Source organism: Corvus moneduloides, chromosome 2 (genome assembly GCF_009650955.1).
Source record: "Corvus moneduloides isolate bCorMon1 chromosome 2, bCorMon1.pri, whole genome shotgun sequence".
Taxonomy (NCBI): Eukaryota; Metazoa; Chordata; class Aves; order Passeriformes; family Corvidae; genus Corvus; species Corvus moneduloides.
Window position 1 is genome coordinate 21055626 of NC_045477.1, and position 14926 is coordinate 21070551.

Here is a 14926-nt window from a genome sequence, read left to right on the forward strand (position 1 = left end):
CACAGTGCAAATATCTGCAGACACAATCTGCCTGTTAGGCTGCAGCTCCCTGTGCTGAAGCGCATTCCTAAGAAAACACTATGCTTTGTTTTGCAGCACTGCAGCTGTAACCAAGGTACCATTTAATTCCAGTGCCCAAAGAAACTTGAGACCTGAAGCAAAAAGCAATCAGGTATGCTAACCAGTATAGACAGGTAACTCCAAATGAAGACAGTATCGCTCCAGTAGGTGCCACAGATAAAATTTAATCTGAGATACTGCCAAGATGTTTTTCAACGCTCCAATTCAAATAAATGTTATAACAGGAAGTAGAAGCAGGAGCATCTATTTATATTTAATCATTTGCTTAACTACTTTCCTGGATTGGAGTCTCTGATGTTTTATATCACTGTCATTCACCACATTTACCTTTGGTAAAATAAAGGCCAGTTTAGCCATTCACTTTGAGAATTTATTTTATCTCTATCAGAACTATTTTGGTCATATACTTTTCTACCTTCATAATTCTTATGACTTTGCACTTGCTTCTATGTTTACGTTCACACACAAATAAGTTCTGACATGTTAGCTATAAACCTAGCCCTTGGCCTGCCTGCTAAAAATGTTTAAACTTTCCAGGCAGCTTAAGACACCACTATTGAAGAGACTTATAATTATTCTTTTTAAAGAAGGACCAACAAAATATTGGATTTGCACAGGGCCTACCTGAAGAAAAGATCATATCGAAGATCATCACTAGGATTGCCAGATGGTGTGGTGTAACAGTAGTCCATCAAAACATTCCACCTGCACAGGGAGTAAAGTGATAGATCAGGGAGGCAGCAATGCACGACTGGGGGTGTGAGTGAGGTGAGATGAAAGGACAGTACAGGAAAGCATACAAACAGTAATGCAGGCTGTTATAGAGAAACTGTATTAAACACATCACATACAAGTCATCCTGTTTCTCCAATTACTTAGAAAATTAAAGAGCACAACACAGCAGCAGAATTGTATAAACCAAATCATTTGGTTTCATGCAAGTCAACCACCATACCAACACACATTGTACACCTCCTCTCAGAAATCATGGCCACATAGGACTAGAAATCAAAACCAACCCACTAAATTAAAAGCCCTGGATTTTCTCATACAGAGGCCTTTTCTAAAATAAAAAAACAATATAGGATTTAAAGTATCATTCAGGAAAACTTTCATGTGAGAACTGAAGCAAAATATGCATTCACTGTCAAGGACCTGACACCCTCCATCTGAGAGCAGTGGTTATTGAACACCCACCATTACTTTGAAACACAAAAGCTATGAGGAAAGACAGATGCTTCTAAATCAGATAAGTAACAAGAGCTGAAAAGCTGACAAGACAAGAAATAACACCCTTTATGGTACCTGCCATCAAGGTTGGTTGCTCTTACAGCTGCATATATTTTGGTTTTCAAAGGCAAGCCGGTACTTGGAATAATGAGTTGCTGGCTGTAGGTTGAATCCTGTAAAACAAACATTGCCTCAATTGTAACAGAATTTCCACTGTAACAACCCATCTGCATCCACAGACTGAGCTCTCATCAATTTTTCTGACCCTTCTGTGTAGAAAGATCATTTACTATGTCCTCTGTAAGGGAACAAGCAAAAAAGCAGTGCTGGAGCACTTGCCTACAAGTTTGTCTGTAAAGACTGGCTTTGCCCCATGTAATAATTTGGGAGAGTCTATGATTTAACAAGGTAGTTGGATCAGTGAGTAAAGAAAATGTATCATTCATTGACGCTGACAATGACATTCATAGACACAAGTCTAGCAGAACTTACAGTCAAAAATAGGAGCTACTCTGGTTTTCTAAAGAAGGAGCTTTACTGGGTTGTCACACTGTACTCTTTCCCAGGAATGTTTGCTAAGTTTATTTGAATTAGGGGAGACAGCAGTGCCGTGAGGTGTTATATATTTTAAGATACAGTATGGGAGAACAGAGACATTCTGTTATGCAAAAATGTAGTTTCTATGGAAGCTGGCTTCTTGACAACTATCACTAACAAACATTTCCATTTAAATTCTAGTATTTCAAAAGAGCTGTTTCAAGAAAGTTGTATTCAATGTAAAATTTGGGAATTCCACATATACTACTATTTCAATATAGCTGTTTTACTGGGGGGTTTTTGTTCGAAGTCTGAGCCATTAATATCACTTTAGCAACAAAGACATGAAACAGATCTGTGTGAGAGATATTAATTCAGAATATCAAAATGCACTATCTGGCAAAATCACTTATGTCAAACACGTTGCTAATGCAGATAGCACAGCAACTCTGTTGAGACCTCTTGTGAAAGGTCAAAACACTTAATACATATGAAAAAAATCTGGTAAATAGGATTTCGACCGGGTTCATTGTGGCAGTCAAGACCATGGCAAGCAGCAGCTGACAGCCACAAGAAGTTTTACACCAGAGATCAAGTGATTTTTTTAAATTAACAGCATGCCCAATATCCAATCGGTGCAGTATCAGAGGCCTTCCGGTAGGTTTGCCTTCTTTCAAATTAATTATACATTTCTATAACACATAGCTCTGCCACATTTTGTAAATGATCAAGAAGTGCAAAATCTTCACTACTACATTCCATAGTTGCTCTTTTATTCTTTAATAGTAGTTTTTATTCATTTAGACAGACGTTTGCAAAAAGGCATGAAAGCACAGGGACACTTAGGCTTTGTGAAAGCCTATTAAAGCCCATTTTGCTACTAAACTCTGAGTCTACCAGAACAGCTCTTCTTATCTTTCCAAACAATGACATGTACCAGCATCACAAAGTAAATGTAAACACTTTGTGAGGGAGCACAGAGGTGAGCTGAGAAGATGACGAGTCAATGTTAAGAAATAACACTACAGCTAAATTTGGAAAAGACAGCTGCTTGCAGTCAAGAGACACATCTGTACACACCCCCTCATCACTAGGAAGGCTGGACATGAGCCTTGAGGCCTCTCCCAAAACCAGGACTGCTAACAGGGATGAAGGGAGCCCATAAGACAACAGGTGCCCGAAGAAGCACTCCCCACAGGAAACAATGCAGGCAATGCACAATCCCCCCAAGCATTTATCCAGCCCTAGGAAGTGAAGCACGAGGGCATATCCACCACTGCAATCTGCCAGCCTTGGCAGTATTATTCATGACAGTGCTACTCACTAGGGCGAGTAATATGACTGCTATCAGAACAAAAACCAGCACTGTTCATGGTCAGTTTGCAACCTTACAGGAGCAGGGAGGATGACAGCATATTTTGGCATGGGATACTTAAGGAAAAGAGGTGTTCACTATGAGCATCAACAGCGTTTATTCCTGACTCTTTTGCTGAATTGGGCCCTGAAGGGCAGTCAACATTTGGCAGTCAATGCTTGGCTTGACTGAGAAATTTGCCCACCCTCATTCTACCCCATCTTTTTGATCCAGGTTTATTTAAAAATGAGAGAACCATAATCATCATTTTAACAGATTATAGGTTGTTATTTGGAGCTGTGCTCTTTCAAACAAACATGATTTTTTAGAGCATGCCATTGAAAAATGCCCTGTTGCAATATTTATAGCTCATTATGTTCAAAGCATAAAGCATTGACTTTTAAATCAGTTGCATGAATTATAACTCAGCAGCATGATGGCATGAATAATAATGCAAAAAAAAATCGGATTCATAATTTACAAAAATGATGCTTGATAGATTGAAAAATTGATATTTAAATCAGGTATTTAAAATGTATGAGTAAAAATTTTAATCAACACAAAAATACAATTTTAGGGATTAATGTTAAGTAGAGGTCCTTGCATTTTTCATGTTTTAGTGTCACCAACCCATTTTACATGGTAAAAGCTTTTACAATAACGCATATTTGAGTTAAATTATCTAAAACATAAGGAAGAAGCATTGGATGAAAACTGTAATAATTATTAACCCTTAAAATCTTTAAAGTCCACACTGTAAGGCAACATATGCATCAGGCTATAGATTTGAAACAGATACATCCTTCACTACAATCACAGATGATTGAAACACTCTGATGAGGCTTGAACATAAAAATACCCCAGCCAAAGGGCTACAGTTTATTGCTAAGGGAATAGGCCTGGAATAATTTTACAGAATACTACAGAGTACTCTCTGTTTAGGCACAAAGCACCTATACACACTCAGAAACATAATAAATGCAAACAAAAGTATGCACTCTGGAGTATGATTGCTATTGTTACAATTGATTAGTCACATGGCACTACAAACTGAAAGCCAGAGCAGTAAATTGAGGAACTGTATAAATACGGGCCAAAAAGAATGTATCTGTCCTCAAAGACCAGCCATATAAATACAAGACAGCAGGTACATGCAAATAGAAAGGGAAAAGGGATTCAGAGATGAAAGACGCCTCGAAGAAGGGCTTGGTTCATGGGAGGAGCGGGAAGGAAATAGCAAATTATGCAGAGGAATCTATACTTTAGTCTGCTAAACCAGTTTGAACCCACATCGTGCAGAGATTAATTTAGTCCAGGTCATACTGTGTTTTATACTCACATTGTAAAGCAACAAATTCAAAGTGCTAATAAATGTACCATTGTTCTCTCTTACAGAAATAGCAGCTGATGACCTACAACAAAACCAGAAACCAAAAACCATCATGAAGAAAGATATCTTATTTTTGGTTTTGCATACTGCGCTGGGTTTCATTATTAAAAAACTCAATGAGTCATATCGCAAGGAGTTAATTTATGCATTTGGGTTATAAACTTCAGAAACAGGAATTTATAGTGGAAATACTGACAGTCTTAACTATGCAGAAAATAATGGAAACACGAATCAGAAAAATAATTAGCAGAGAGGCAAAGTGACAAAAAGGAACCCACCTTACATGATGTACAAGGTTTACTCACAGAAATATTTTCTCTTGCATTCTATATTTACAAGCTTATGAACTATTTCTTGAAGAACTATCTCCTTTTTTTGCTGCTATAATTTTTCAGAAGAACATCTGAATTTTAAAGGAAGTTTTACATTATCTAAGGGTCTCTTCATAATAGCAGCTCTTCATAAACTACGTTATCTCATATAATGATGCTACAGAACTTTCTTTTTCATTGCAACCCCTCTTCTTTTGGTGTTTTTTTCCTTTCCCCTTACTCTTACACAGCTAAAAATTGCTACATGGTCAATGCTGTTATGGTATGCACATATACATGCTTACACAAACATGGGGAGGAAGCACACAGAAGTGAAAAATCACACTTACGAAGCGAGCTGGGTGTTGTTAACCAAGTACTCCAGTGGGTAGCTACAGCTAAATTTGTACAGAAGCCCAGGCAAATAGCTGATAATCGTTGGTGGGTCTGGTGTGTCAATGTAGCCTGAAACATTACCTATCTGTACCACTGAGGTATTTCCATAAGCATTGATACCTCGAGCTGAGGATACCTATTGAGGAAGACAGAAAATTAATATTAGCTGGAATTTAACTGTGGAACAAAAGATCTTAAGGACACTGATGGTTTAGCCCATAATTTATCCTGAAATATCGTCACTAAAACCTTCAAAAATTAATTTCGTTTAATAACAGCTTCCCTGTGTTCTATTTGCACCTCCCTGGAATCATGCATATACAATTCACAAGCTGTATCCTTGTTCTTAGAACAGACTTGAGCAACATTTGAAAAAAATTATGGATCTTGGAAGCATATATTTGGTAGATAATTTTTTTTTTCTACATTCCCAATGAATTCATGCGACTTATTGGGAAAAACTAAAGGAACTTTTCTATTACAGTTAAAAAGTATTATCTTACAATGAGCTTCCATATGCAAGAAAAAGGTAAATACACAATCAATTTCATTCACAGAAGCAATATTCTCTCACTGTTGAGCTTTGGTTTGGACTCATCAAAAACAAGGTGCTTTATAAGCAGACACAAGCGGAATAGCTGAACTTTGAGTCTGTGTTTTGTTTATATTATTCATTTCTAAATCTTAATTTTAAACTATAAACTGCCAGAAATTACACAGCTGAAAAGTAATACAAGCTTAACCACAATGCAACCTAAATTCCATCCATGGGCATGTGCTATTCTGTGTTGCTCAGCTCACAGAGTGTGCAGAGCCTGCAAGAACACACAGCTCTCAAGAAAACTGAGGGACACTTTCCTCCTGGTAGCAGCCCAGCTCCACTCCATCTGTAGCTACTGATCTGGGTAAGGGGGTGGTCTGAAAGTAGCTGAGAAGCATCACAAATTCCTTTGTCAGTAGGCATATACACAATGAGGTAAATTAACATGGCACTGGACTTCTACGGTAGCATTTCTGCTGTATAACTGTATTAGCAAAACAGATGTTCTCAGTAGCATTAGAACACATGGTTTCTTAAAAAAAAATTTCATTATTGAAGAATCATCCTGAGGTGCACATGAGTTGCAACATTTTGCAGTAAGTAGCACAGGACACACAGCAGGAACTTGTCCACAGAAAACACACCTAAAAGACAGAAACAGGCGAGCATTTTGCCAATAGCATACTTCGTAATTTGCTGAATGGCGCAAAAATGTTGAAAATAGAATTTTCCAGGATCTGAGTTTTGCCTAAGTGCTATAGGCTAAGGTAGTACAGTCAACTACAACTCTTAACTTCCTCGCCACCCTACTCCCATAAAGTAAAAAGTTGAGTCTGTTGTATTACAGAAAGACCTGGGTTTTACACAAGTTCTGCCTGAACTGTTGTCTTCCCTTTACTTTTGTTGAAAATTAGCTTGAAGGTCTTCACTGTGAAACACTGCCAAGAAATGCAGGGGAACATACTACTCCACTGTGGGAGCAGTGCTCCCTGCTCCTGTTTTGTCTTCATTTTGGGGCACAGCATGAATAAACAGAAAGGATGGGGGGAATATTTTTGGTTATATTTTTCGCAGCTGCTACTTTGTCTGTATTCAGTGCAGCCTGTTGGGGGACTTCATGAGGAGCTACAATTATTTGGACTTGTCAGACTGGGGGCTCTTGCTTTGTTTTTTAGACATCAAGCTCTCATGATCATAACCAAGAGCAAGTCCAGGGAGTTTACAAGGTGACCAGCTACACAAGAACAGGAAGAAGTGGCTTCCTGGAATGGTCTTCTACTGCAAGTCATGGAGTTGCTACAGTTGGAAAAGAGAGCCTTGAATTGGCTGAACTGGTTTTTTGTTGAAATTTTAAAAGAAAACTCAGTCTAAGGCAAAGAGGTCACAGAGCATATCAAACATTTCAGCCCAGTTTCAGCAAAATTATTAACAACAAAACAGGGGGCTTGTTATAAAAGCTGACAGGGATCAAGTACAAGAATTCCAGAGAGAATAAAAGCCTTCAAAATAATACATTTTTCCACTTGTTTTCTTAAGTTATTCATAGGTACTTTGATACAAGTCATCACTGCTTACTCAATGTGATACACACAAACTGTGAAAATCTCCACTTCTGCAAGATCCAAGGCATGGTCAGCAACAGTTTTAGAAATGCCTTGAGAAAAAAATTTAAATTATACTTTCTAATCAGAGGACAAATGTGTGTCCCACCATATTTTCTCAGTAGTAATCAAGATTATAAGTTACCAGCTTTCTCTGGTTTTCTTTGATATATGCAATATGTTTCTAGCTGGGTAAGACAAAGTAAATATCTATAAAAGATACAATGCTGTGAAGAACATTCACTTGATCCTAAATAGCTATGCTACTTTGATTTAGTCTTACCACTAAAGTGTTTCCACAAGATTCCAAAGTACTTAGATTGATGATGAAAATGACCACTGCTGGAAAGGTGTTGTTATTGATGAAGCCCCTGCAGTGGGCATCCCCATGTTTCCCATTCAGTGCCAGATCTGTCTCAGAATAACCAGAGAAAAGAACGGTGCAAAAATTTATCTTCATAGTAATTGTCTGTACTCCACAGAAAACATTGATGTCTCGCTCAGCTGCAAGAAGAATACAGGGGAAGACACTGTAAAAAGATTTGAAGTAATCATCATATAACCATTGTAGCAGTTAGTCTAGCATTGTGACTTCCAATCAAATAAATTTTTACACTTCAGTCACAGCAAAATATTAGAATATAAGGGTAGGAATTGCAAATCTGAAGAACAGATTTGACTCTACCACCTCACTAAAGAAAAAACCAAGAATTAATATAGTAACATAGTGTAACCAAGCAAGAAACACATTAATCTAAAATCCCCCAGCAAACCTTCTAGTGGCACATTAATGAAATGAAACACTGCAACAGAGTAGAAAACAGCAACTGGTTAAATACTTGGAGTCTGATTAAGCAGCCTCCTCCGGAACAGAAATTTCTGGCAATTTTGAGGAATTGAGGAGGCCAAGCTCTGCCTCCCAGCCCACTCTGGCATGGAACCTGGCATGAAAACATTTTTCTGATTTATCTGGCGTCCACTTTGCATGAGATCACAGCCTCAGGCTGTGCAGACTTTGAAGTACAATCAACAGCATATCAGAGCAATTTATTATGATGTCTCTAAAGCTGGTTTTTCCTGGGCTTTGAGGGTTTTTGTTAAGAACCATCAGCTTGAGCTTTAATTAAAAAATCAGTTGGCTCTTGAAAGACAATGATCAATACTACAAAGCATCTTGCAATCTTTCATTCTGTGCGTTATGACAACACAAAAGACCTAGAAAGCAGCAGCTGTTAAAACTGATCAATTTTTGAACAGCAAAAGCCATCTTTGGACAATTTGACCTTCTATTCAAAAGTTCTGAAGATTTTTATGTACTGAATGGAAAGCATCAGGTTCAGATACAGGCACAAGCAACAGACTGTTTTGCTTTACAGCTCTGATATTGCTCTTCTTCAAGGTCTTCTTTGCCTGTAGATGACTGGGGTGTTGTTCTGGTGTTTCCCCCTAGTGCTTTACAAAAATACATACTGCATTGTGTTAAACACAGACATTACTCCTTTACATAACAACTAATTTATTACATCTGCTTAAAGATTAAGTGCTATTTAAAATTGTAGAACAACTTCAGTCAATACTATACCATTAAGCCTGCTGAAATGAATTGTTTCACTGCGTTGTCACAGCAGAGAGGAAATGAAATCTCCATTCTAATGAACTAGTTCTTCCCCCATGGTACAGGAGCACAAGCAGTTTAATTTAGACAGCTTTAATGGTGGCTTTCAAGCCAAAACAATCAAGTGCAGGAAATAACAGGCCAAACTCAGTCCTGCGCTAATGCCGTGATAAATGTTACTCACTGGGTGTAAATTTGGGCAGAAAGGTACTGGAGGAAAGACAGGAGTTGAAGTGATTTGGCATGAAATTCTCCTGGTTTGTACACAATCATAATCCCACTAATGTAATGCACAAAGATGAGGAAGCAGCATGCCTTGGTTTTCACTACAGGAAGACTATTATGATCCATTTAACGAGTGTACTAAGGTAGAGGGACCAGTACAGAAAGGCAAATGGTAAAGTGAATTCACGCTTCCTTGGACTGATGCACAAAACAAATTGTAACAAATTGCAGGATGTAACACAAAGCAGTTCAGTTAATTTTATAACTCACTTCAAGCCTTTTCAACAAGCAGGATATTAACTTCACCAATTAAGTTACCATTACTGCTTGCAAAATTATCATTTGACACTATGGGAAATGAGACCATACCATACAAAAGCAACTTTTGTGTGATACAGGAGGATAAACAATCTTTCCAAACTGAACCTTTTCTGCCCACTACTTCATGAGGAAGTATTGCTGCCAAATTAATCCATTCTGGAAATAAAACATTTTTTGTTCAGAGATTAATCTTAAGCCAGTCCCAAACAGATCTAATGCCCCCTTAGATGTTAAATATCTAGCTCATTTCTTGACAAATCAAGAAGTTAAATATTATTCCTATATAAGTTAAAGGAAACAAATTAACAAAAAAAGTATTTGCATTCCTGCATTAAAAGCTTCTGGTTTTCTCAGTAAGAGGAGCGATGATTTGGAAGTTACTGTACCCAACTGATGAAGCCTTAAATGTAATGACCTCTCTGTCACAGAGTTTCCATACAGGCAAACCACTTGGTTTCTTTCTGACTCAAATCACACAAGCTATCTCTGCAGCCAGCAGTGCTCATTAATGTGTCTCAAGCAAGAGAGTAAAGCTCAAGAGGTACACAGATCCTACAGTAACAGAGACCATCTTGAACTATGGGCAGACTCATGGTGACAAATGCTGGGAGCTCCACTGACCACTTCTAGGCTGCACACATTGCCAACTCACCCCAGGACAGGCAGCAAAAAACCTTCAGATAACAAGAGTTTTCCACAGAACACCATTGATAAAAGTCGTTCCACCAGAACAGGCGTGAAAAGACTTGTGTCGTTCAAAACCATTTTCTCTGCATGAACCTCCTCTTTGATCAAATCACTCCCTTGATATTGAATTAAAATGCATAGTGTAAGTGAAAAAGATGCCACATTTCCTCAGTCCCTACTAAGTTCTCAACACGTACTTAAAACAAGAACCCCCTGAATCAGAACTGCACTTCCCAACCGGAGACAGACTGCTATGGCTCTATGCCCCAAAAGCCTTCTAAAAGCTATGCTTTACTGCAATGCAGAACTAAAGTTCTTTCCCTAGGTAAGCTCTCTGAAGGACAGCAAGATCTAACTTAATTATATATTCTGTAGAACACATCTAGCTTTTAGTATAAAAAAATCACTGCATTTTCAGTCTACCAAAAACTGGGCTATTTTTCCTTCCTTCCTGATGACTGCTGCATATCTGCACTCTAAAATAAACCTGCAAACTGCAGAAACAAAAGTTCTGTCTGATTGTCATCCTATTTATGCAGAACCATTCCTATTCAAGAAGTCACCTAAGCAATGAATGATAAAAGCACAAACAAATGAAAAATGGATGAGCTCCATGGTTCCTCTAGGAAGGCTTCATTTCTCCTCTTTGTTGAAGACAACTTCTGTTTCTTAACAACATTTAAAGAAAAAGAGAAGACAACTTCAAGACCCAATGGCTTCTTCAGTATCTGCACACCCTGCCTGGAACTCCAGCTGACAGCAAGAAAGACTCCTTGTGTGGAACAAATGAGGAACAGGAAGAAATCCATAACCAAGACTGCGAGTAGTATCTCAGTCTGGGAGATACAGGTTTTAAAATGTTCTCCTTTTTGACGTCTCTCTCACCTCTCCCCTCACAGTTGAGCCCCAAGGGCCCTGATGCAGCACCCCCAAAACCACAGCCTCAGCCAAGTGCTGGGGAAGCCAGCACATGAAGAGTGAGCCCCTTCTCCCTGCAGAGGCTCTCTCACCCATCCTCAACAGCCTCTCAGCTGCACGAGCCCCAAACCCTTAGCAGACCCTTCTGCATACTGAAAATAGCACCTGTCAAATTTGGGGACAAAAGGGGTTTCTGGCTTTTACCTCCATTTCAGATGCACAACTAACAAACAATTGTTTTTCTTTCCTAGGTCTCAAAACCAACAGTAAGACTGTTGATTAAATTCCAGCCTTTGAATTTTTGCTGTCTTAGATGTAAAACAAGAAAAAGCAGGACTCTGCTCTCAGCTCCTATGGCCAGTGAGGGGTGATTAGAATTTACTTCAAAAAAGTCTGTTTACTTGTAACCTAAACAGATTTTCTCCCAAGTAATGAGATTTGGCAGACATGGAATCTGACATGACTCATTTTTATGAGGCAGAACTGCAAGAGGCCCCTAAATACCCGCAAAAAGAGATGAATTGAATTCACAGGTATCACATTGCAAATAAACATTGGCACAGAGCAGGTGCAAAAAATGACCGCAGAATAATTTTAAAATACAGAAAGAGGAATATAAACTTCCCTCTATCTATTGCAAATCTCTCAAGAGGGCTGACAGGGGCCAAAAAAGCCACAATTACATAAAAACTCGAAAGGTAGATCTGAAGCAGGTGGGCAAAATTCACTCACACTTCGGAGGCAAGCCTGTAAAATTTGGTGCTAAGAAGAGGAATATATAAGTAGTTTGTGAAATACTCAGCTAAACTGTGATTTTTCTCAGGAATGGAGACAAAATATTTGATCATCTTTGCTTGTCTTATTTCTCTGTTCTTCACGTTCATATCGATTAAGTAAAAAAGAGTCAAACCCACTGTTGGTCTTTATGTCAACAAAGCACCTAGCAGTGTGACAGTAACACAAGAATCAATAAACAGACTTTCTGACGACTTAAATTTAATAAAAGAACTGATCCTTCCTGGAAAAAAAAAAAAATCAAAACTTTTATCATTCAGAAAGCAACAACAGGAAAGGTATTACAGTGTAATTCTACACTGAGTGTTCACCACTAAACTATTCAATTCAATTGCTGTCTCAGAAAAACAAGATATGAGAGAGACAGTATTCACAGCCTTCTTTTTATTATTATTATTCTGCCCAAGATACAGCTGAAGCAGGAAGGATAAGCAATGTAATAGAAACTAAAAGGATCCTTTGCCTGAGTAAACCCTGATACCTGCCACTAAGACTGACATTTCATTTCTATTTGTCATTGCATTAACAGTTCTGAACATCCAATGTCCCCAAAATTATTTCATTCCCATTTTCTTATAGGAGGGACAATACATCATAAATAGACACATCCTATTGCTTCACCTGTCCCTAACCAAGGACTTAGTGTGAAGTGAGGCACTAAATTTTTCCATCAAGTCAATTTTGCTTAAAATAGACACACATTTCTTTATTTTAGTAAAAGGATATAATTATATTCTCTGACCCAGAGAAAGAAAATTATAAAACCCAAACATGAAAGAAAACCCAGTTAGAAGTGTGAGGGTGTTAAATCCAGAGGGAACATTTACCACAATATCAGCTCTGGTGAATGTCTTGGACAGTTTAGAGCTCTGGCAAAAGCAGGTCAAGCCCCACTGATGTGAGGGGGATTGTGTGCATTGCTACCAGGCTGAATTTGACTCATTGTGCAATTAAGAAGAAAGTAAAGTGCAACATTAGACAAGTTCATTGTCACAAAGATAGTTAACACTCACTTAATGTGGACTCCTACCCCCAGGCTTTAGACAGATTTAAAGCTCTGTATTTAAAAATAAGCACGGCCTTGCACCAAGACAATAAAGAAGCCATTAGAAAAAAAAGTCTATTAAATACTTACCAGGAAACCTGCTATGGAGGTTAGCATCACAGTTGTATCCATTGAACTGAGCAGTCACTGGAAGCACTTTAATCGTCAGCAGGAGCAGCAACCATACCTGTTCCATTGCAAAGCCTAGCAAAACATTAAGTGGTTATTACACACATCTGTTCAGTGCACTAAAGATGCTTACTGCAAACATTCTATCACTCGGGAGGAGATGGTCTCCAGCAAAGGAACTGGGGATAAAGCTCACAAGCTTGTGGGAAACAGGTCACAGACAGCAGGGCCCATTTCTCTGTTCCTGAATAATGTGTAATTTCTCTTAACTTCTACAACTTTTAATCATAAATTTTATTTCAAAATAAAAGTTACTCAAGGCAATAGAAAATGTAAAAAAAAAAAATCAAAACTAAAATATATTAATAGATTAGAATTGCTTGAATATTTAAATTCCAACAGTTTTTTGACATTCCAGTGTAAAAATTCCTTGAGAAAGACATCTTGGCTAAAATAAAACTATTGTTCCAAGTTGTGGAAAACCACAGAGATAAATGGCTAGCTCAGCAATTCTCAGGGTCAAGATCCCAGAATAAAAGTCAGTTCATATCTATTTGCCAAACATTTGTTCTTTGCAGCACACATGCAATTAAATTGTGCTCACACAAAGAGCTGGTACAGACACTTGCATGTGCTTGAATTGTATCTGATAACTAGAACACGTGAATTCTAGTGTTCTCAGTAATTATTCCTTTTGCTAGGAAAGCTGCAAGGTGTAATACTTGTGGTATTTATTACAACCAAAAAAAAAAAAAAACTTCTTATACATGTCTGTCAAAAGCATCCCAAAAAATTGAGATTTTTGTCCGTGAATCCAAGTGCACTGATTTGTTTAATACATATATATAAATAAGATTTTGTCATTCTAGAGAATATAGCTGCTGATGTAGACCCAAATGTGGCAATGCTCTCCATTTACCTAGACAGGAACTCAGCAATTCTAAGATTTAGGAAATTGCTTTCTCTGAGACTACAGATCACCTTTCTCCAAGTGGATAAGGAAACTTCAGTGCAAACTTCAGTGATGTAGCACACCTAAAAGCAGCCGTACCTGGCATGGCAAGGGGCAGTCATGCATTGGTGAGAAGAGATGGCCACAGCACATGGAGAGAACATTTGAGACAAATCCTCACTCTTAACTGTATCTTTCATGGCTACCCAGCAGTCTGAGCTACTTCTCCTCAATAATGCAAAGACTTCCACTAATTTTCAAACCATGCTCATCTAATGCTCTGCACTGAAAGAAAGACCCTTAGAGGACACTCCCAAGTGCTTTGTCAATAAACAGATCAACTCCAACACAACACTGACCCAAATTCTTCTAAAAAGTCAAATGCATGTCCAAGTGTACATGGAATAAAATGCAGAATTGGAAACACCAGCTTCCAGCTAAGCATGAATGTTTGGGAAGTCAGATATCACTTTTGCTGTTATCACATCCAAAAGCAGCTCTGCCACCTAGTTCACAACTTCCTGAACGTGTGAGTTACAGCAAAAATGCAACCTTCTTTTTGTTTCAGGTGGATACTAAATTCTAAACAAAAGCACTCTTTGTCCCTTTACTCTTTTTCCATTAGGTTCCTTGGGAGGTTGACAGCACTTGCAGCTAATGTTGATGAAGAATTGTGGAAACAAAAGAAAGAAAATAAAATTTCCTACTGGTTGCTATGAAACCTCTGTATTCTCATGATCTCTTCACCCTGTCCATTACTCTCAGATGGAGAAGTAAGGCAGTGTTTTGTTTGTTTAC

General features: G+C 38.2%; 1 protein-coding gene across 1 annotated transcript in view; it reads right to left on the reverse strand.

Moving 5' to 3' along the window:
* Positions 1-14926, reverse strand: part of ZPLD1 (zona pellucida like domain containing 1) — a 106326-nt gene that overhangs the window by 8619 nt on the left and 82781 nt on the right. The window contains exons 3-8 of the mRNA XM_032098370.1: positions 13138-13251; positions 7725-7945; positions 5254-5435; positions 4542-4614; positions 1387-1484; positions 706-786 (exon numbers count right to left, since the gene is read on the reverse strand). Coding sequence (XP_031954261.1) covers positions 706-786; positions 1387-1484; positions 4542-4614; positions 5254-5435; positions 7725-7945; positions 13138-13243 — 761 coding nt within the window. The 5' untranslated portion in view covers positions 13244-13251. The remainder of the gene's footprint in view (positions 1-705; positions 787-1386; positions 1485-4541; positions 4615-5253; positions 5436-7724; positions 7946-13137; positions 13252-14926) is intronic.